Source organism: Prorops nasuta, unplaced genomic scaffold, assembly GCF_024137725.1.
Source record: "Prorops nasuta isolate Cenicafe-Biocafe unplaced genomic scaffold, Cenicafe_Pnas_1.2 PNAS00010, whole genome shotgun sequence".
Classification (NCBI taxonomy): Eukaryota; Metazoa; Arthropoda; class Insecta; order Hymenoptera; family Bethylidae; genus Prorops; species Prorops nasuta.
The window spans coordinates 6081777-6106610 of NW_027116807.1; the positions used below are offsets into that span (position 1 = coordinate 6081777).

The 24834-nt window shown below is 33.4% G+C and overlaps 1 protein-coding gene across 1 annotated transcript; it reads right to left on the reverse strand.

Moving 5' to 3' along the window:
* LOC136776776 (ubiquitin carboxyl-terminal hydrolase 8-like) lies at positions 1-5788 on the reverse strand. Its single transcript, XM_066732609.1, has 11 exons — positions 5553-5788; positions 4523-4791; positions 4139-4458; positions 3209-4070; positions 2962-3128; positions 2742-2877; positions 2501-2653; positions 1333-1674; positions 1021-1227; positions 596-942; positions 1-464 (listed from the first exon to the last, which is right to left on the reverse strand). The coding sequence occupies exons 2-11, from the start codon at positions 4778-4780 to the stop codon at positions 341-343; spliced, it is 2916 nt and encodes a 971-aa protein (XP_066588706.1). The 5' UTR covers positions 4781-4791; positions 5553-5788; the 3' UTR covers positions 1-340.
* Between the last annotated feature and the right edge of the window lie 19046 nt (positions 5789-24834).

Below are 24834 nucleotides of genomic sequence, written 5' to 3' on the forward strand. Positions count from 1 at the left end.
CGAAAAATGGCATTGCATGGAATAAATGTATTGATTAAGCTGTGCAACATGCGCTAAAATATATAAATATAAGTTTCATGTTATACTACCTTAAAATAAAATAATTTTGATTTGCACGTTTAGCACCTATTTACAATAATATACCTGTATGTTATTATTATTATAAATTCTCTTTGTTTCTGCAACATTCTTACTATACAGCTTAAAAAATGTATAATATATATTTACATTTAAATAGATATAATTATGAATCATGATTAAATCATGGCAAACAGAAATGTGCGAAGTAACACAAGCAACACCTCTTTCCACTGGTAATTTATAATTTATAGTTCTTAAATTAAATATAGGAATAAGGTTCGTTCGGAAAAGACGTGTAGAATAATAAGTAGGCACTAGCTGTTTGTTGCTTTACAAAACTAGATGAAACTTCTGCTACTGTTTGGTCGTCGTATCTGTACCATCTGAAAGATATATGTCATACTTAATATTTATCTGTAATTGTTAAGGATTATAATGTTTTAATATTATTTAAATGGAATATTGATTTACACGTTTAAAGACAATTTACGAGATTATTTTATCGAATATTTACTTGTTTTGAACAGCATTCTTGCAGTAAGCTGTATAATGGCCGGCCTCCATAGTACCAAAGTGATTGGACATGGCAAACAAATTATAGTTACAGCTGCCTTGGCTAATGTTCGTATCGTTGTCCATCGCGAGATAAGGTTTCAAATTGAACCCAGTTAAAGGAAACTCAACCATTGTACTTCTCTTCTCCAGCCAACCTCCACTTTCCGCAAATCTATTCAAATATATCACTACGACAGGCGGCAGCTTTACAAAGTCAAATTTTTTCGTTGCTTCACGAGGCACTTTGCACTTCGGACATTTCCATCCATAAACTTTTTGGCCTGATACAAATTTTTGTATGCAATCCTAAAGCAAAAAGTTTTCGGAATAAAGAAGAATATATTATATTTAAAAAATGATTATTAATAAAAAATTATTAATTACGTTTAATGTGCATTTATTAGAGTGCGACAATGACATAGTCAAACTGTTAAAAGTTTCGTAAGTAGTACTAGCTTCGTCGCAAAAGGCACACGTGATTGTAGACCTTAATTGACCAAAAAACAAGTCAGAAATGATAGAAGTCTGAGAGCCCATTAGTTTGTCCCATTCCTTTTTCGCAGTTGACATATACACTTGTGGTTTGCATGGCTACAAACAAAGATTGACCAATTACGTTCACATATCGATCGAATAGTAGTAATGACACATAAATTGAATTAATCGTCGATCGTTTAAGGTGAGGAATTCACTCACCTTTTTTAAATCATTATGCATCCACTCAAGCAAAAATGTGAGGAATTCATGAGAATCCTGCTGCTCGTAACTTCCAAATTGGAGTTTATATTGACCAATGGCAATTTTGAGATCTTGAGGTGATATACTTTTATACTGTCCCCTCCAAAGTGCCTTAATCACCAAAGCTACTTCCTCTACCACTTGAACTTGATTGGCGTTTTCCTTATTCCTATTAAGATCGTCTATATACATGTTGTCGTTAAAATATTTGGACAATCTTACTGTGTTGCTCAGACATTGAATAATACTATTCATATAACAGGAATTGCCCAAATTTTTAAGGCCAGTTAGTCCAGGATACTGAAAAAACACCAAATAATTATCCAAAATATATATTGTAAAAATATGATAGTTAACTCATTAGCTTTTCTGTCACCTTTTTAAAATAACTGGCAAAATGTTGGGGTACCAATCTCTTATGCAAATAGACCATTTTAAAAAATCCAAAATAATTCGTAGTATGCTTTATGAGACAGCAAGATATGCTAATAGTATATTTTAGGATATTTTTCAGCAATTTTAAAACTCATCATAGGACCAACTATTTATGAGAATAAGCTATAGTAATAAAACTAAGAGTATTCAATAAACTCTTTGAACTATTTCACAAGAAGATAACAAACTTAATTTTAACAGTATATTTTAAGATATTCTTTATGAACTGCTCATCACGACATATTGTTAAACACAGAATTATATACACGGAATTTAAAATGATAAACTGCTGATTAAAAAAATTGATAATTATTTGAAATCTTTCTCGGCAGCTCTTCTAAAGATTTCCATTTATTCAAATTTTTTGTAGATGATTTTTACTATTTAAGCACTGTTATGTCTCATAAAGAGCTCTCAGAATTTTTCGCACATATAACATGCGGCGAGTAGCAACCAGTAGTGGTTGAAGGGAATTGGATTAGGAAGCCCTAAGCATTCCAAATGTTTCTACATACACACGCGTACGTTTTCTTTACTCACGAGATAGTTGAAATCATTTAATATGGATAATAAGTCGACATATAGCGCATCTGACGTGCTTCGTTTCGTAAGTAATGTACAAGTGAATTGACTATAGGGTATTGACTTTCAATTTTCTCAATCTACTATGAATAAAAAATAAGATTCTTACCACGTTCCCATGCACAGGATTCATACGCTCCTCTCTATTACCCCAACTTAGCTGTGTATTTCTTATCACATTATTATTTATTTGCCTAAGATCATCATTAACTGTTTGTGGTTTAGATGATCTATCCACTTGTGGCAATTTCCTATCCCGAAGCTACAAAATTTCATTCCAAAGAAATTATCATACTTTAATATTAATACTTAAAAATATTTATTTCAATTCAACCATTGATTTTATTTACCTCCAATAAATTTGGGCTTGAATGAGACCTTTCCATACCTCCACTAGTTGGACCATCAGCTTTTAAGTGCTCCTTATGGATTTCACTTATTTCAGTTTGTTTTCTTAATTTTTTCTGTTCAACTTCTTGACTTCTCCTATTCATATGAAATATCAAATAGACATTTTAAATCTTAAAGACTCAAAATTATTTAACTTACTCAGTAAATTTTTTCACTTACTCATTAAATTTCTTCACTTCAACAGTTTTCTCCTGAAGCCTTCGTTTATTCTTCTTTATGTCCCAAAGTAGACGGTCCTTTTCTTGTTCTTCTATCTCAGTAAATTCAACTGGTTGATATGTTTTATACTTGTCTAACTCTTCTTCACTTGCAGTATACACCTTTTGCTAAACATTTTTAATTCTTTACAATTAACTAAAAATGAACTTGTTTCTTATGTTAAGTATAAAATTTTGTTCGTGCTTACCATATCCTCCAATTTCTTACACTGTTCAATCAAATTTTGTTTTATTTCTTTCTCCTCATCAGAATTTGGCTCTTCATTTCTTTTACAAGCAAGTGAGCGTTGTATATTTAATAATTCATCATGACAGTTATAATTTTCTTTTATTGCTTCATTATGCTTTTTCATAACTTTTAATATGGTTTTAGCATCAAATTGTGGTTTTGTACTTCTATCTATAACAGGTTTGCTTGTTGAATCAATAACTGATTTGTCTGATAATTTTTTGTAGAAGTGGAGAGTTTCATTAGCTTCCAAACGTTTGAAGGTATGCTCTTTAGGCTCAGATATTACTTTGGTTTTAAGAGGGGAAGAAATAAAGTTATTTAACATATTTTGTGAAGAGATATATCCAATATTCTCTGTACTGTTTTCTGCACTCTTGAAAGGGGACTTGTCATAAACTATAGATGATTTTAAGCTATTACTACTTTTCTTTGTGTCAAATGATGTTTTTAAAGTTTTTTCCTCATCGTCATGTAAGTACTGTGGATATTCAATTTCAGATAGAATTTCATCCATTGCTGTATCATCACTCAATGCAGGCATATTTACAGTAGGATTAGTAGTCACTGTTGGATACTTAGTTAACCACTCAGCATATCCACCATCTAAATATAGTATCTTTCCATAAACGACACCTGGATCCCAATGTAGTAAAATATTCTTTAACACACTAAGTTTGCTATTATTTTTTAAAGTTTCATGCGTTGTGTTCCAGTCAATGAAAATCAACTCATCCACATATTTTTCACCTCTTTCCAAAAATAATTGAAAAGAGGAACTATCTTCCTTGAAGTATGTATACAATGTATAATAGGATTGACTGAAAAGTAATAATTATGAAATAATCCTATAAAAGCTTCCTACAATATTAAATATTTTTTTACTCACCCAAGCTGTATTTTACTAGATGGGAAGTTTATGATTTTCTTACACATAATTCTAGATGTTTGATAGTCTGCTTGTTCTCTAATATCAATAATTAACATTCTTCTTTCACCGTTCAGAATTAGATTATATAAATGTTTGCAAGATACAAATTCTTCAGTTTCATTTCCTAAGGGGTCGTCTTTTGGTATTTCAGGTAGTACAAGAGATATATCAACTTCCATTTTTTCAACTGTTTCAGTTTTGTTATTTGGCAGATTTGTTTTTGCATTTTGCTCTAATTTTTTCTGTAACTCTAGTACTGATTTTTCTATTTCATTTATCTTTAAAAAAATGAAACAGTTATTAATTTATATACACTTGTACCTAAAAGATTATTTTTCTTACCTGGCTAGTACTAATGTCCTGCAGTTTACCAGTCTTATATTCCTTAGTGGTTTTCAACCATTTTACAGCTTCAAGCCATCTGTTAAAATATATGAATGCCTGTTTATCATGGCCTTCCCTCCTTTCATTTTCAGCATGGTGTTGTATTATAGGGAGCCTTTTATGTATCTCGATTGGATTCTTCCCAGTGTAATTTACTGTCTTATACTTTTGCTTCAATTCATTTATAAAACTACTCTGGGCAAGGGCTCCTGACATTTTTAGTATTTCTGAAATTTAAAAATATTAATGTTATCTTAGAGTAACTATAGTTTCTAATTTTAAACAAAAACCACAAATTAATAAAACAGTTCAGATAACTTATGTATACAATTATCATTTAACTTTTAGTAAAAAAAGGTAATTGTTTGAAACTTCAGCTGACAAAAGTTAATTACACAAAATTTACAGAAATCTTATTGCAATGATTTAAATTATTTCTTAACTGATATATTCAATTTTATCACTCAATTAGTTTTAGAAGCAATTGTAAAATTAATGAAAAATCTTGTCTTTCAATCTTACTAACGTTATAACAAAAAAAACTGTAGAATGAAAAGTTATCGAATAAAGTGGAATGATTAAACCTTAAAATATTATATACAGAATTTTTTCTGACGGCGGGAATCGTATTATTTGACTGCACACTCAAGCATGTGTGTGTGTGCACTCTCACTATATACTATTCTATTTAATTAAATCTTAAAGCATTCATTTTTAATCCTCTCTTTAGTTTAATAATTTGTACCGTTTGTTATAAATCTATTTTTTTATAAATTAATCATGTTCACTATATTTAATACCAAATTGAACGGAGTATGGTAACAGAGAGCCACAGTCAAATAACACAAAATTTCCTGTCGTCGTTAGAGAAAAAACCTGTAAACGCCTTATTACCACAATTGACAAGTCGTTTCTTGAATTAATAATACTTCATGCTATTATTTATTTTACACATGTGAAGATTATTTAAAAACATTTGACACTTTACCCGAATGTCGTACCTCACGAATAATATCACGGTTTTAATGACAATAAAAATATATCTAGAAAAACAGTCAACAATTGAAATAGAGCTTTAAGTTATTTCTATCACGTTGTTTCCTAAACTCGATTACTTAATCTGTCAACATGAGAAAAAGACAAAAAGACCGAAGAGAAAAAGACGACCAAAGACAACTGAAAACTTGGAAAAGGTGAACAGTGTGAGGTTGTGGGGTTGAGGTGTGGGAGGGTATTGGGGTATTGGATGAGAAAATGAGAAAAATAGAGAGAAGAAATGGTAGAGTGACAATTACCCGGAAATTTTATTCGAGAGAAGGGATCTATTCTTGTCGGTAAGAATGTTAACATACCGAGTACCGATAGAGAAAAGAGTAGACAGCGGATGGCGGCGACGAGTCGGCGACATTTTCCCACCCGCTTATAGTAATTTTTATAATATACAGTTGGCAATTCTGAACTCATGAATCATAAAATATCAGATTAAAACTTAAGGCGTAATATTGGCCGGAAGTTTTGGTTTTTGACAGCTTTGAAAGGTACAATTGTGTATTTGATATGAAGTATGATTTCAAATATTTCAATGCACAAATATTATTTTTTGAGTGAAAGTGCTAAGCACAATATAAATAAAAATGAAGATAATTAAGCACGCTAGTTATAATATGCAAAATGAAAATAATATTTCTGCTATATTTTATTTAATGTAAAGTAGTGGGGATTAACTGTCTTAAATATTTAACAAAACTTTACTAATATTAACTGAAAATAAAAAGTAATGATTTCTTTTTTAGGTTGGAGAAAAGCAACTTAATATGGAAATGGTTATAATCTGCAAGATAAGAAATACCACTGAAGCTATAGCATATATCAGATAAGTTACAAATTATTTGCCTTTATATTATCAACTTTTACACAAAGAAAATGAATAAGTGTTACTTTGTGAAAATTTTAATTCCTTCCGCAGGCTGTACAATTAACTCTCATTCATCTTGCAAATGTTATCGACAAGAGTAACCTGGATGTTGGACTTCAAAGTAATGTCCCCTCGACAATTTATTGGTATATATATGATAGGAGCAATAATGTTGGTTTACTTTGTGCTGCTAGAGGAATATACAAATAAAGCGACAAATAAAACCATTGCATATATGTAAACATTTCCAGGTAAAAATACAATTTTCAACTATTTAACTGTGGTTGATATCTAAACAGTAATATATTCCCTTTTTTATTTTAATAAGACGGTTGCCTTAGATGGTCTAAATATTTTTAATAAGACAAATTAATTTTAGGTGAAAATAGAGTAATAATTTCTTATTTAGATCATAAATGTTTTATTTCAATGTGAAAGCAGTTATAATATACATAATCAGAGATACCATCAGTTGTAGTATCGTATAGCAATTTTATAAGTGGAAGAAAACATTATCATGGTTTTATTAGATTGATCCCAATTAACTTTCAATATAATGCTTAACTCGTCTATATTTCAATTAATTACAACACTAAAGTTCAAGCTTAGTTCGGTATATAAATTTGGTCCAAAATAATTGTAAATTGTTTCTATCCATATTATCAATTCTTACAATAAGAAAATGTAATAGGTCTGTGTGTTTGTGTGGGTATAGAAATTTTAATTTCTTTGTAGGTCTTAATTATTTCTTTTTGCTGGCAATGTTATTGATATATGTAGAATAACAGGACTTTCGAATTGTAACAAAAAGTTCTATTTGGTTATTGATTTACAAGAGCAATAAAAGATAGTTTCAATTACTAATCTATCAAAGATACATTCAAATTAATAATATAGCAAAGATAAGCAAGTAAACAGTTAAATATCTATTTAACAATTAAACTAACATATTTATTTAATTATTTCTATTTATTATTTCAAAGATAAATACATCTTCATCCATCTTCCAATATCGATTCTTTAATAATATTAACTGATCTACAAAGTTATCGTATGAATCGTTATCTATTTCAATTTGTGGAATTAAGTTTTGTTTATATATAATGTTATCAATTTGTTTTAATTTAATATTTTGTAATTGAAGAATCATATTTTCCTTTTCTTTGTTTTTTAATTGCTGCACTTCTTCTAGGTTGTCAAATAAGTTTGTAATTTCCTCATAATTTTTTTCTTGCATTATTTTTTTAATTTGTTCAAAAAAATGGAGAATTTCAACATTTTTACGACACCTTTTTTTTCTCTGGATTTAAATGTGGTGTTTTTAAACATTTCAGTAGTATTTAAATTTTCAGTGACAATACATTTCAAAGTATCTGCAATATAAAAATGGGAAAATTATTTAAAGTAAGTATTTTTTACATAAATATAAATCAGATTACAATATATTCTGAGATAGATTAACGTTAATATCAACCACAGTTAAATAGTTGAAATTGTATTTTTACCTGGAAATGTTCACATATATGCAATGGTTTTATTTGTCGCTTTATTTGTATATTCCTCTAGCAGCACAAAGTAAACCAACATTATTGCTCCTATCATATGTATACCAATAAATTGTCGAGGGGACATTACTTTGAAGTCCAACATCCAGGTTACTCTTGTCGATAACATTTGCAGGATGAATGAGTGTTAATTGTACAGCCTGCGGAAGGAATTAAAATTTTCACAAAGTAACACTTATTCATTTTCTTTGTGTAAAAGTTGATAATATAAAGGCAAATAATTTGTAACTTATCTGATATATGCTATAGCTTCAGTGGTATTTCTTATCTTGCAGATTATAACCATTTCCATATTAAGTTGCTTTTCTCCAACCTAAAAAAGAAATCATTACTTTTTATTTTCAGTTAATATTAGTAAAGTTTTGTTAAATATTTAAGACAGTTAATCCCCACTACTTTACATTAAATAAAATATAGCAGAAATATTATTTTCCTTTTGCATATTATAGCTAGCGTGCTTAATTATCTTCATTTTTATTTATATTGTGTTTAGCACTTTCATTCAAAAAATAATATTTGTGCATTGAAATCATACTTCATATCAAATACACAATACCTTTTAAAGCTGTCAAAAACCAAAACTTCCGGCCAATATTACGCCTTAAGTTTTAATCTGATATTTTATGATTCATGAGTTCAGAGTTGCCAACTGTATATTATAAAAATTACTATAAGCGGGTGGGAAAATGTCGCCGACTCGCGGCGACGGCACCTATTACAGGAACTTTTTATCTACAGGATTGTCAGCACTAGAGCACAAAGAGTATTCAAGATAGGGATAGCACTACCTACTACCTCCTGGCACTACCGCCACTGACCGCCACTACCACCCATTACCTGAACTTTTTGTCTACAGGGTTGGCAGCGCTGAGAGCAAATCCATTCCACTGTATTTTAAAAGATCTTTTAATTATGAATTGAGAAAAATTCAAATTCATAACATAAACACAACATACGCACTAGGCACTGACAGTTTTTACGATTTTTAAAGTTATTCCACTGTATTGTAAGAGATTTTCTGATTAAAAATTGAGAGAAGCACGTATTGACAGCACAAGCACGCCACGCGCACCAGGCACTGACATTTTTTACGAATTTTTCACTTATTTCGATGTATTTTGAGAGATTCTTGGATTTAGAATGGAGAGGAGCACGAGTTTCGCTGAATTTGTTGAAGAAAAGCGTGAAAAGTGCACTGGGGCCGACCGCGGCTTTTTCACTTTTCGCACGCCCCGACTCACTTTTCATGCTTTTCTTCAACAAATTCAGCGAAATTCGTGCTCCTCTCCATTCTAAATCCAAGAATCTCTCAAAATATATCGAAATAAGTGAAAAATTCGTAAAAAATGTCAGTGCCTGGTGCGCGTGGCGTGCTTGTGCTGTCAATACGTGCTTCTCTCAATTTTTAATCAGAAAATCTCTTAAAATACAGTGGAATAATTTCAAAAATCGTAAATACTGTCAGTGCCTAGTGCATGTTGTGTTTATGTTGTGAATTTGAACTTTTCTCAATTCATAATTAAAAGATCTTTTAAAATAGAGTGGAATGTATGCTTTCCAACAAGCCCAAAAACATTGAAATCGGTTGAAAAATAGCGCTGGACAATTCTCCCTCGTTTTTCGTTCCGTAATATTGGCTACAGAGGGTTTGAGGGATCCCGTTAAACTGGATTTTTTTCGGGCTGACAATCTTTGAAGGGATTGACCATAAAAATATATTCACACGCACACACACAATGCTTATAATTAATTGAATTATTATAAAATATGCACTGTGCCTTCTATACACGTTTACACATACATATATTTCCAAATTTACTCAAATTATAAGGAACCTTTATCATTCATTCATCTAACTTTTGGTAAAAAGAAAAAATAGAAGACAACTAAAAAAAGCAAAACATTCGTGTCATTTCTGATTTATGAATGTTACTTTGAATTTAATAAAATATACTTATATTTTTAATTACATATTCCTGCAGCAACTTAAAAGCACTTTTAACACATCAATTTATGGTATTAGTTTATATAAAAAATGACGAGATTTTCTGTATCAGGTTCTTACACCACCGGATATAACACAGAGTTTTAAGAAGCTTTTACAAACGGCTACAAGAATATGTAAAAAAAGGAATAAAAGTTTCTACTAAAATATTGAGTCTTTAAATAATAATGTTACTATGAGAATAATAAAATCTAATAACTCTGTCACCCTAATAAATCTTCTTTAACTTTGCTGTTTATAATATTTTTTAATTAAGTAATATATATTGGACAAAATCGTATAACTTGTGATGGTTCTTTGTTGGCTAATTACTTCAACTCTATAACAGTCTTGCAACTCTGCTGCCATATTTTCTTCCAATCTCTAATTTGATTTTGAGATTTGAACAAGTCATCAATATAAAAATTCATCCAGGACCATCTGTGAAAAAAATTCTTCATAAATTTCAATGCCAATCCAAACAGTAGTTGAAAAAATATAGAAGATACATTTTAAGTTATCGCAGCAGTGATGGTCATTTAAGTAACAGAAAAAGGCATATAAGCTTAGATTTTTTCAACTATTGTGTCAGTCGGTGTCAGTGGCAAATAAAGGCTGTTCTATCACTAAACAGCTGCAATAGTGCAATAAGTTTACTAAAATGAATATGTGCTTGGCTTGTTTCCAACTGATTGCACTAGTTCAGCAGTGCAGGAGAAAGAAACCCATGGTACACAGTAGGAAATGGAATTGTGTGTGGTTCGGCTAGCTTGACTCTGTACTTCAACATGGAAAATGATATATTACACTATATAGTTGAACCACATACAATTCAATTTTCCACTGTGTATAATGATACATTTTAAATTATAAACTGCATAATATTAGTACAGTAAAACATTTTAAGAGACGTTGATTAACGAAAAGATATAACTTAACTAATAAATTCGGCACTTTTAAAGCATTTGCAGGAATATTTAACCATTTAAATTTGTTAAAATCAATGTAAAGCTTTTCCTATATTATCATTACACCGTAAATCTCTTATTGTTAAATTAACTAACGTTAAAATGAAAAAAGTTTAATAAATTTGCATTTGATATTCATATATTAGTGAAATGTTTTATCTTCTGTGTTAATCTTTAGAAATATTATTTAATTAATTATTCCATTATAAAATTAAATTTCAAAACTAGCCTTTGGAGACACATTCTTCTACAAACACTGTTGACTTCATTTACAATTTGATTTAGTCTTTTACACGTTAAAGATATAATGCGAAAGTCAGACGGTTTAAAAATTGTATATTCTAATATGCTACAGATTATTTCTGTTGGTAAATCAGTCAAAGTTACAATTCTTGACATTTTTCACGAAAATTTTAAACTGGGCTCTTACACAACTACTGAAAACGGAATGAACTAATATTGAGAGTGTGTGCATGAAGGGTGGGAAAAAAATGGTTTATTTTGTCTCTTTGCTATTTGCTGTATATATACAGCTACAGGGGTTGTGAATCAGTAGATGCTCCGGGGCTAGAGCACCCCATGTATAAAATATATGAAACATCAAATTAATAGCTATACATATATATATATATGATTATATAGATTAGAGATCGCCACTGCATAGCTATAGAGCACATGGCAACCAACACAGTTTCATTACCGTGACTTGACGTGTTTGTTTTCATCTTTGCATTAGTGCATATGCATACTAATCGGTATACAAGTGCTTGAAATGCTTGAATTTCTATGCAGTCGAGGTAGTTATGGAGGGAAAGCAGAGCCAGGCCAGCCGAGCAATTATATATACATTATTAAAACCCGTACGCGAAATTTTAAATCCTGAATTGTCATTGGCGGTAGAGAATAGCTCCATTCGAAACAAGGAATCCTGCTTGGTCAGCTTGCTATTCAAGGCAATTATTTAACACGGTCCTAAATTACAACCAATCAAATTCGATTGTTCTGTAAACTGACCAATGAGCGTTCCGCGCGCCGGACAGTCCCATTGTCTACCGCCAGTTACAATTCAGTCTACGAAAGTCCGCGGACGGGTTGTCTAATTGTCAGTGAATCGTGCGTCGCGTTTTCTTTTTTCGTAATCACTGACAATGTTAAGCTTTACGTAACAAAGTGAAATTATTAAAATAAAATTTATTTAAATAAGATTGATTTAAATACGCGATCTGTTTATTTGTTTCAGTAAGTAACCTCACTTTAAGGTATTAGTGCGTGTAACAAGAATCTGCGTCGTTCGTGACCTTCGTGACAGTTTAAACATCCGTGTCGCGTAGTGAAGTTTGAAAAACTTGTGTCGCTTATCATCATTCAAAATTCGATTAGTGTGCAGTGATATTTTAAAGATCCGTATCGCGTAGTCGGCGTAGTGCGCAGTGATATTTTCAAGACCGCGTCGCGCAGTGCGCGTATACAAATAGTCCCATTTTTACAATTCGTTCCACCAAGTGCGGTTTTAAAGTGAACTTTTCGCAAGTGATTTTCTCCAATATTATCATTGCTGCCTTGGTTTCCAGCATCATGGTCATCTCAATTGTCATCCTGCAGCTGAAGCATCGATGGAATTTCGCCGAAAGAGTGAGTCCCACGGATAAAACCGTGGAAATCTTATTTATTAATCAATGGATGACAGAAAACCTACAGTAGGTTCCAGTCTGTCCTCCTTCGATTAAAATTATTTTTTGTTTTTTTGCATGTTTTGCAGGTTTGTGATTGCGACTGTAAATATTTTGCGTGTGTTTTTCTTTCAGATTTAGCTTTCCGAGATAGGTAGGCCCTTTATTTTTCCGTATGTCGGTTATGCATTATAGTTTTCGGTGTTAGGTAGGGTTTGTTTTCAGTTTCCTCACTGAGGACCGCCAGAGCAGATTGTCTTTGGCGCTACAAGCACACAACAACATGCGAATGCTATCAAGATTTTTGGATATTAGACGTATTTATTCATAGGCAAATGCTTTTATTTTAATCACACAATGCTCTTCATTATTATATTGTATTTAAAGAAATGAAGTATAATTTTTAATCCTTAGCTGCCACATTGGTGCATTTCCGACCCCATCGTATAAAAACTATATTGCTAAGCTGTTATTCACTTTATTAATTTGAAGCAAATTTTCTAATTATTGTGAGAAGTATTCTTTTAATCGCCAGTGTTGACATATACACAAAAAGTTTATGCAATATTTAAAAAAATTGTTAAAGTGAAAAAAAGCAAAAATTGAACATATTCATGTAAAAAAAATATGGCTCTTCCATTTTTTAATATGGAAAGTCAAAAATGGAATGACATACTCGTGAAATGCATATTATGAAGAAAATAAGTCGTTTAGTAGTCAACACTGAATATTTTTATTTTTTTTTTAATTTTAAAATGATACATTTTTAGCAATAAATAATTTCATATTTTACTGCCTATTCATCATAAGTTTTCAACTTATAAGGTCCCTATTTCTTCAGCTAAAAGTGTTCATAGTAAACTTGATGACGGTTGGGGTCAAATTCACCCCACAATGGCAGCTAAAGGTTAATTAGAAAACGTTCGAATTTTTGTAAAATTATTTTAATATAATAATGAAAATGCACGCGTGAGTGATAACAATAAAGTATGAATTTATTTTTAATTGCCGATAATTAAATCCTTGTGACATTTTAAAACTTCCGCTTCGCCTGGTGAAATTTTAAAAACCCGTGTCGCGTAGCGCCGTTCAAAATTCGCGTCGTGCGCAGCAATATTTAAAATATACGCGTTGCGCAGTGCGCCTTGTACAGGTTATATAAGATTGGCGCCCGGAAGTATCGTTTAAAAGCGTACTTTTCGCGAGTGATTTTCTCCAGCATCATCATCGCTGTCTTGGTCTTCAGCATCATGACCATCTCCACATTGTCATCTTGCAGTTAAAGCATCGATGGAATTTCGCCGAACGAGTGAGTCCCACGGTTAAAACAGTGGAAATTTTGTTTATTAATCAAAGGATGATAGAAAACCTACAGCGTAGGTTCCAGTCTGTCCTCCTTGGATTAAAATTATTTCTTGTTTTTTGCGTGTTTCCCAGGTTCGTGATTGCGACTGTAAATATTTTGCGTGTGTTTTTCTTTCAGCTTTAGATTTTCGAAATAGGTAGGCCCTTTAGTTTTGTGCATCGGCTATAGGCATTATAACTTTCGGTGATAGGCAAGGATTAGTGTCGTCGCTATAATTTACTGCGCAAAAAAGTATCATAATACTTTTTTTAATTAAATATTTGTCATTCGTAATGATTTTCAGTAACGACTTGAATAAAATTTGTGAAAGTGTATTACAGTCTCTCCTAATAACCTTACTCAGGGCGAGGGAAAGTAGAAATCCAAGAGGTAATGAGTTATCTGAAGAATTTGGAAAATATATACCAAATATCTCAATTAATATATTTTTTATAAAGTATGCAAGAATAATAATTTTAAAAAGCAATGATTAACCTTTAAGCTGCCGGTAAAGCCACTATAGTAGCTTTGCAATAATCTCGGTAATGCATTAATTACATATGCTGTTTATATTGATAAATCTTTGAGAAAAATAACCATTAATTTTTTATGAAAAAATGCCAGCAGTTTAAAGATTAGTCCCTTACAATGAGTACTACCTTGTCGTGGTGTAAGGGCTTAATACGCGCCCCCTCTATTCGGCCGGACAGCGTGACTAGACCCTGGACAGATTTTTCTCACAAACACGCTGTCTGCAATTCGCGCAGCTCTCATACACAGAAAGCACTGCCAAGTCTCACATGGACTTAGCAATAGCTATGTGTTGTCAGAGCTGCACGCGTTGCAGACGGGGTGGTGGTGAAAAAGTATATCCGTCCCCGATTTGGCACGATGTTTCATAAGACCGCATTGGTGGTGCGTAGAACTAAATGTACTCTGGTGTAGGTAGTAAATTCCTAGCTCCTCCTCTCACCCCACTTTATTACTAAATAGTCCTTTTAACGGCTAGTCTCTCGGGGTTGGGTCGCGTCGCGTTTAATCATTTTATAGGAAAATCATCTTTTGCGACCATCGGGTCTCGTCGTCACGGTTCGGGGGGTCTTAGATTCCGGTATCTCTGCCTGCACTCTCCACCTAACTTGTCAATGGACATACCACGGTGCTTTCTGCTTGTACCCCGCATGCAATCGTCATAACATGCAAGTAATGCTTTGTTCGGGTCGGGGTTAAGTGTAGGTGGGTCAGTACTCGACTGTGTGGTCGCAGTGCCCCTGCCTATACGAGGCTTCGATTACTCGTCCGGTGTTATGGGTGGTACATGCATACTCCGCTGGTATGCCCATTGCCGAGTCTATGGTGTTCCTTGTTAAAATGCGGCAAATTGAGGGATTGAATTTCTTTTTTGCGATAGAACAAGATAGAAATCTCATCTTTTCCAGTATCGATTTTACATTCTATTGCAGATTCGATATTTGAAAAAGATAAGACTTCTATCTCGTCCTATCAAAAAAAATATAGGTTCTATCCAACATTTTGCAGCATTAGAACAAGGTGTGGGCCTGTGTCCGACTCTTCGTCCCCGGCTTTCGGCCTCGATACTCAATAGTCGTTTTTTGCTTATATTCCCATCGTATTTCGCGACCATCGGGTCTCGTCGTCACGGTTCGGGGGGTCTTAGATTCCGGTATCTCTGCCTGCACTCTCCACCTAACTTGTCAATGGACATACCACGGTGCTTTCTGCTTGTACCCCGCATGCAATCGTCATAACATGCAAGTAATGCTTTGTTCGGGTCGGGGTTAAGTGTAGGTGGGTCAGTACTCGACTGTGTGGTCGCAGTGCCCCTGCCTATACGAGGCTTCGATTACTCGTCCGGTGTTATGGGTGGTACATGCATACTCCGCTGGTATGCCCATTGTCGAGTCTATGGTGTCCCTTGTTAAAATGCGGTAAATTGAGGGATTGAATTTCTTTTTTTGCGATAGAACAAGATAGAAATCTCATCTTTTCCAGTATCGATTTTACATTCTATTGCAGATTCGATATTTGAAAAAGATAAGACTTCTATCTCGTCCTATCAAAAAAAATATAGGTTCTATCCAACATTTTGCAGCATTAGAACAAGGTGTGGGCCTGTGTCCGACTCTTCGTCCCCGGCTTTCGGCCTCGATACTCAATAGTCGTTTTTTGCTTATATTCCCGTCGTATTTCGCGACCATCGGGTCTCGTCGTCACGGTTCGGGGGGTCTTAGATTCCGGTATCTCTGCCTGCACTCTCCACCTAACTTGTCAATGGACATACCACGGTGCTTTCTGCTTGTACCCCGCATGCAATCGTCATAACATGCAAGTAATGCTTTGTTCGGGTCGGGGTTAAGTGTAGGTGGGTCAGTACTCGACTGTGTGGTCGCAGTGCCCCTGCCTATACGAGGCTTCGATTACTCGTCCGGTGTTATGGGTGGTACATGCATACTCCGCTGGTATGCCCATTGTCGAGTCTATGGTGTCCCTTGTTAAAATGCGGTAAATTGAGGGATTGAATTTCTTTTTTTGCGATAGAACAAGATAGAAATCTCATCTTTTCCAGTATCGATTTTACATTTTATTGCAGATTCGATATTTGGAAAAGATAAGACTTCTATCTCGTTCTATCAAAAAAAAATATAGGTTCTATCCAACATTTTGCAGCATTAGAACAAGGTGTGGGCCTGTGTCCGACTCTTCGTCCCCGGCTTTCAGCCTCGACACTCAATGGCCGCTTCCCTCGCGTAAATAATAGCTATCTCGTTCAATAAAAACGTCCTATTTTTTCCCCAGCCCCTCCTCCTCTTAAACTTTCAAGGATAAGCGAATACAATTTTATTATTTCTAATTTTTGTTAATTCAAGTACAGATGTTTTTGAAGAAGTAGACTCTCGAGTGCCAACTAGAACGGACTGATCCTCGTTCAGTGCCTATATAAACCCTTATTCACTTTGTCCTTGTGGATTATCGGCGTTGGCTCGTTAAGTTCACCTAATAGGGGTCCATCATTATTGGTGTGTAAATCGTTTCCTCGACGTAGTAGTTCTTCGTGGGTCAACTCGGATCCACGCCAAGGGATAAAGGGTGTAAGGGTACTTAGTCACTGAAGAGAGTATCAGACCTGATCTAGTTGACCTTAGTGTGAATTCACATTCACTCTCGAGAGAATGAAACTTCTCAAGAACAATTGGAAAGAAGTAACAAAATTTCACTATTCTCCTCGTTCATATATTTGTTATTAGAATGATTGCTTAAATAATATTTTTGCTTATCCTTAAAAGTCTCAATTATTAACAGAAATGAGGAAATATGTTTTGTAATCTTTCCTCATTTTAAATGAATTCTTTTTTAGTCAAATATTATTAATTTCTTTTTCTATTCTAGGTGGAGAGGAAAAGGACGATTACAATATATAAAACAAATGCACGTACATTATTCTATATTTATTTTAATCCTTTTAGGAATAGGCATTAATAATTTTATAATTTCCTATTTTTGTTAATTCAAGTACAGATGTTTTTGGAGAAGTAGACTCTCGAGTGCCAACTAGAACAGACTGATCCTCGTTCAGTGCCTATATAACCCTTATTCACTTTGTCCTTGTGGATTATCGGCGTTGGCTCGTTAAGTTCACCTAATAGGGGTCCATCATTATTGGTGTGTAAATCGTTTCCTCGACGTAGTAGTTCTTCGTGAGTCAACTCGGATCCACGCCAAGGGATAAAGAGTGTAAGGGTACTTAGTCACTGAAGAGAGTATCAGACCTGATCTAGCTGACCTTAGTGTGAATTCACATTCACTCTCGAGAGAATGAAACTTCTCAAGAACAATTGGAAAGAAGTAACAAAATTCACTGTTCTCCTCATTCATATATTTATTATTAGAATGATTGGTTACATAATATTTTTGCTTATCCTTAAAAGTCTCAATTATTAACAGAAATGAGGAAATATTTTTTGTAATCTTTCCTTATTTTAAATGAATACTTTTTTAGTCAAATATTATTAATTTCTTTTTCTATTCTAGGTGGAGAGGAAGAGGACGATTACAATATATAAAACAAATGCACGTACATTATTCTATATTTATTTTAATCCTTTTAGGAATAGGCATTAATAATTTTATAATTTCCTATTTTTGTTAATTCAAGTACAGATGTTTTTGGAGAAGTAGACTCTCGAGTGCCAACTAGAACAGACTGATCCTCGTTCAGTGCCTATATAACCCTTATTCACTTTGTCCTTGTGGATTATCGGCGTTGGCTCGTTAAGTTCACCTAATAGGGGTCCATCATTATTGGTGTGTAAATCGTTTCCTCGACGTAGTAGTTCTTCGTGAGTCAACTCGGATCCACGCCAAGGGATAAAGAGTGTAAGGGTACTCAGTCACTGAAGAGAGTATCAGACCTGATCTAGCTGACCTTAGTGTGAATTCACATTCACTCTCGAGAGAATGAAACTTCTCAAGAACAATTGGAAAGAAGTAACAAAATTCACTGTTCTCCTCATTCATATATTTATTATTAGAATGATTGGTTACATAATATTTTTGCTTATCCTTAAAAGTCTCAATTATTAACATAAATGAGGAAATATTTTTTGTAATCTTTCCTCATTTTAAATGAATACTTTTTTAGTCAAATATTATTAATTTCTTTTTCTATTTTAGGTGGGGCCGCGGCCTCCTCCTCATCGGTGTGCCACCTTGTCGTGGTGAGGGGGCTCACCTCTGCGGGATCCTTTCCGACTTCGTAAATGCTATACATATGCATATTGTCGAATCGGTGGAGATCTCGTAGAGGTGCCAAGAGCACACCACACCCCCACCTTAAGTAAACTATAATTTTCATTTCCGTTTTGAATTAAATTATTTATTCCCAGGAAAATGTTTCTGTGTAATTTTTCAATGTTTTAGTATCTAAAATAATAAAATTATGATTCACTTGTATCATAGTTTTAGTTTAGCCAGAGATGAAACGAGAGATTGCTCATGCGGTTTGCGGGCCGCGGGATCCCGCGGCAATCCTAGCCGATAGGCGATGCTGCTGACGATCCATCCTGATCCATCATTCCATCCTAGAGAATTGTATATGGGTAATATTCAGCAGTGTTGCCAGAAAGTAGACCGTTGGTCTGCAGAATTTCCCCCTCCACTTACAACCACAGATACAGGCTTGTTTGCGTGAGCCACAAGGTTGCCAAGTGTAGTACTTTCGGTATACTACCGTACAAGGTTGCCAAGTGTAGTACTTTCGGTACTACCGTAGTACCCAAAAGCGACATATCCTATAGCGTAGTACTATTTTGGGTACTACGCTATAGTCGCTGCTGATACTACTGGTCGGCGGAAATACGTCAGAGGGTAGAGACTGTAGAGGGACCGCAATATAGATATTTCTAATTACTAATTTCAAAATACATAATGCATGGTCCGTGAGCCAAGACAAATGTTAGTATATACATACCACAAGTTATAAAGTAATATAAAGAAATAAAGTGACAGTTTTAATCTTACTGACAGCTGATGTACTGATGGTATAAGTGAATAAATAAAGTGACGAAATTTGTAAAATGTACATAAAAATGATTTTTAAAAGTATATAAAGGACTGAACATTTTAGATAAGTATAACAATAAATTTTATAATATAAAATGTAAGATATAAATATTTTGTGGTACTTTGTGGGATTTTATTTCAGATTAAATTATAGTAATGTGTTTACTATGTCACTGTGCTGAGGATGGAGCTATGCAGATTTTCAAAATTAAAATAAAGGAATAGACTAAACATAATGTGGTTATTGTGTCATCGTTGAGATTCAAACTATGTTAATTGAGACGGATAATAAAATAAACGAGTGAAAAAACTGGGTAAATACAATAATAAATAAAGAAGCTGACAAATTAGATATATAATATAAAATGTAAGATATTTTATAGTACTTTCTGGGATTTTATTTCAGATTAAATTATAGTAATGTGTTTACTATGTCACTACTGAGGATGGAGCTATGTGGATTGAACATTAAAATGAAAGGAATAGATTCACCATATTATGGTTACTGTGTCATCGCTGAGGATCAAACTGTGTTAATTGAGATGAATATTAAAATAAACAAGTCAACACATTGGGTAAATACGATACAAATAAAGAAGCTGACAGATTACATTTGTAATTTCAAATGTAAGATTTTATATAGTACGTTTTGGGATTTTGTTTCAGATTAAATTATTGTAAAGTGTTTACTATGTCAATGCTGAGAATGGAGCTATGTGGATTGAACATTAAAACAAAAGGAATAGATTCACCATAATGTTGTTTCTGTGTCATCGCTGATGAGGATCAAACTGTGTTAATTGAGACAGACATTAAAATAAATGAGTCAGCATTTTGGGTAAATACAATAATAAATAAAGAAAATGACAGAATAAATATATAATATAAAATGTAAGATGTTTTATAGTACTTTGTGGGATTTTGTTTCAGATTAAATTATAGTAATGTACGTGTGTTTACTGTATCACTGCTGAGGATGAAGCTATGTGGATCGAACATTAAAAGAAAAGAATAGATTCACCATAATGTGGTTACTGTGTCATCGCTGAGGATCAAACTGTGATAATTGAGATGAATATTAAAATAAAGAAGCTGACAGATTAGATATATAATATAACATGTTAGATATTTTACAGTACTTTGTGGGATTTTATTTAAAGTTAATATATGTAAAATAAAATTTTTGTTTTCTTTTTACAATTGTATCTATATTAATTACTATATGTTGCAATCTCTTAAAATTAAGCCTCTGCTTTTATTATCAAACTAATAGTTCCACACGGCAGTGATGCCAGAATCAAGCTTTTAGCAACAAAAATGAAGATAAGCGCTAGCCAGCAGCAGTATAGAAAGTTTAAAGGGAAGCGGTACAAACACAACTATGCCTGGAGAGCATAGGTGTGATTTGGACTTCAGGCAACATTGGCGTCAGAAGAAGAGCGACTACCGCTAACCGTGACATTTTTACGTGTCATCCGAGTGAAGTGGTGCTGCGTTTACCTAAAAACTCAAAGCAAATAAAAATGCTTTTCCTAAATTGATTTTTAATATCGATAAAATGGTCAAATGTAGCCATTAATTAATTAGATTTGGTAATAAATACAGAAAATGCGTTTTATTATAACAAATGAGTTGAGGTAAAATAAACTCAATGTTTTTATATTAATCTGTTAACAAATGCATTTTTTTATTTATTATTGAGTCCAATAAATTAATGGTTATTAAAAAAAAAATTACTTGTATTGAAAAAAAAATGAAAAAATTTTAAACTTCACCAAGACTCGAACACGAGCCCACCGAATGACAAACGGCAACCTTACCGCCTGCGCTACAGCGCTCACCTGATGTACCAAGAGCAAAACAGCCTTTTAAAGACTGACTACAATTCTTTCACTAACTCGTCATAAACGATCAAAAATTAGCTGCAATAATAAATACATTTATCTCCACAGCATTATTGCACTAAATTTATTATGTTTTTAATTTGAATCATACATTTTACATGAAGATACGATACTTTAAGGGTGTTCATGCAATACTCTAAATACAAAACTATTCATATGCTGGTTTATCATAGTTATTCGACTACATATAACAAATATTATAATATTAATTAATTTATGATAGTTGAGCATATGAATAGTTTTGTATATAGAGTACTGAATGGTTACCCTTAAATTATCATATCTTCATGCAAAATGTATGCTTCAAATTAAAAACAATAAATTTAGTACAATAATGCTATGTAGATAAATGTATTTATTATTACAGCTAATTCTTGATCGTTTATGACGAGTTAGTGAAAGAATTGTAGTCAGTCTTTAAAAGGCTGTTTTGCTCTTGGTACATCAGGTGAGCGCTGTAGCGCAGGCGGTAAGGTTGCCGTTTGTCATGCGGTGGGCTCGTGTTCGAGTCTTGGTGAAGTTTAAAATTTTTTCATTTTTTTTTTCATTACAAGGAATTTTTTTTTTAATAACCATTAATTTATTGGACTCAATAATAAATAAAAAAATGCATTTGTTAACAGATTAATATAAAAACATTGAGTTTATTTTACCTCAACTCATTTGTTATAATAAAACGCATTTTTTGTATTTATTACCAAATCTAATTAATTAATGGCTACATTTGACCATTTTATCAAAATTAAAAATCAATTTAGGAAAAGCATTTTTATTTTATTTATTCACTTATACCATAAGTACATCAGCTGTCAGATAGATCAAAGCTGTCACTACTCCTTATTTCTTTATTACACTTTATTTTTCCGTATACTAACATTTGTCTTCGTTCACGCCGTTCACGGTGACAGGCTGTGAATATACTATATATAATTTTTGATATATTACGTTCTGCATTTAAGATGGCTACTGATGTATTTCCGCTGGCAGTATACTTTGTGCAGTCTGCATTCCTTATATCAAAATTCACTTACTATAGAGCGTAGTACTATTCAAGATGGCGGACTTGGCAACCTTGCTACCGTAGTACCCAAAAGCGACATATCCTATAGCGTAGTACTATTTTGGGTACTACGCTATAGTCGCTGCTGATACCAGAGATGAAACGGGAGATTGCTCATGCGAGGTCCCGAGGCAATCCCTACCGGTAGGCGGCGCTGGTGTTGGCAAACGCGTGTCTCAGGTCCATCTAACCCCTAACGCCATCTATCGGAAGAGACCACGAAGCACGAGCGTTAAGCTTAGAATAGGGTAAAACATATATGCATTGTTGCCAGAAAGCGGAATAAAGAGAGAGCGGAGATATTTTCTCGGACCTCTCTATTTTTCTCGCTGTTAGCTTCTAGCAGAAGAGTCGAGGCAAAATCTTTCCGTTTCGCTTTGCCGAAAATCTACCAATAATCGATGTCATTTATATTTGCAGGCCAATGCCTTTATACATGATTTTTTCAGCATATTTATTTATCAGCATTGACTTATTTAAATCAATAATAAATTAAGGAAATGCGTATTTGATATATAATAATTATTTTAACTATAATTTCATCGTTATATTTCGCTTATTTCCGTAAAATCTGCATTTCTTTAGTTTATTATTGATTATTGTAAGTCAATGGCAATTAAAAAAAATTTAATCTTAAAAAAAAAAAAAAAGTACCGATCAGGAATCGAACCCGGACCCACGAATCGCCACGCGATTACCTTACCGCCTAGACCACGAGGCTTCTTCAGAGCACCGTAAACAGATAGTCTTTTTAAGGGCTTGAAATCTTCTATTGAAACATATAAATAAACGAAGAACCGACATCTTTATTCATTATTATTCTATGATAATGGTACACAAATTAAAGAATAATTATATAATGTAGATTTTCAAAAGCTTTTCCAATAACCAAGAACGGAAACTGCGAGCGTTGATTATTTATCTTCGTTCTTGGCTATTGGAAAAGCTTTTGAAAACTATTCAAAATATAATTATTCCTTAATTTGTGTACCATTATGACAGAATAATAATGAATAAAGCTGTCGGTTGCTCGTTTATTTATATGGTTTAAAAGAAGATTTCAAGCCCTTAAAAAGACTATCTGTTTACGGTGCTCTGAAGAAGCCTCGTGGTCTAGGCGGTAAGGTAATCGCGTGGCGATTCGTGGGTCCGGGTTCGATTCCTGATCGGTACTTTTTTTTTTTTTTTAAGATTAAATTTTTTTTAATTGCCATTGACTTACAATAATCAATAATAAACTAAAGAAATGCAGATTTTACGGAAATAAGCGAAATATAACGATGAAATTATAGTTAAAATAATTATTATATATCAAATACGCATTTCCTTAATTTATTATTGATTTAAATAAGTCAATGCTGATAAATAAATATGCTGAAAAAATCATGTATAAAGGCATTGGCCTGCAAATATAAATGACATCGATTATTGGTAGATTTTCGGCAAAGCGAAACGGAAAGATTTTGCCTCGACTCTTCTGCTAGAAGCTAACAGCGAGAAAGACAGAGAGGTCCGAGAAAATATCTCCGCTCTCTCTTTATTCCGCTTTCTGGCAACAATGCATATATGTTTTACCCTATTCTAAGCTTAACGCTCGTGCTTCGTGGTCTCTTCCGATAGATGGCGTTAGGGGTTAGATGGACCTGAGACACGCGTTTGCCAACACCAGCGCCGCCTACCGGTAGGGATTGCCTCGGGACCTCGCATGAGCAATCTCCCGTTTCATCTCTGCTGATACTGCTGGTCGGCGGAAATACGTCAGAGGGTAGAGACTGTAGAGGGACCGCAATATAGATATTTCTAATTACTAATTTAAAATACATAATGCATGGTCCGTGTCAGGTACTAGGTAGTGCCGCCGTCCCGGGACCCGGATGGCAATGCTTCCTTTTCCTTTTACATATAGGGCGCGTTCCGTTATTTACTGTGAGTACTAGTAATCTATAGTTTGCGTGACATTAAATATAGCTTTTCAGTGCTCGCAGTCAATAGCGGAACGGGGCCACAGTTTGTATTGTGGGAGGTTCTCTAACGGCGGCATATAGGAGATTCGTGTTAGTTGACTATAGCGCTCAGGATGGTGGTTTCTGAGAACGCTGATTGGTCAATATCATGTAGTGCCAACATGAAATGGTCCGTTACCAATAGATGAATAAGAAAAATGAGATTCATCCGCCATATTGGTGTGGAGAAATGTTTACATGCTATTCCTAGCAGAAAGAGGTGTAAAATGGAAAATTGTCAAATAGTGAGGTTACTAAAGTAAAAATTGAAAATAA

Bases quoted from the DNA above. Each gene is read 5' to 3' on its own strand.
- LOC136776776 (XM_066732609.1), bottom strand. From the start codon at position 4,780: ATGTCAGGAGCCCTTGCCCAGAGTAGTTTTATAAATGAATTGAAGCAA. The intron at 2,654-2,741 runs GTAAATAAAATC...GAAATTTTGTAG, and splicing joins CAAGCCCAAATTTATTGGAG to CTTCGGGATAGGAAATTGCC. The intron at 465-595 runs GTAAATATTCGA...TATATCTTTCAG, and splicing joins AAGAATGCTGTTCAAAACAA to ATGGTACAGATACGACGACC.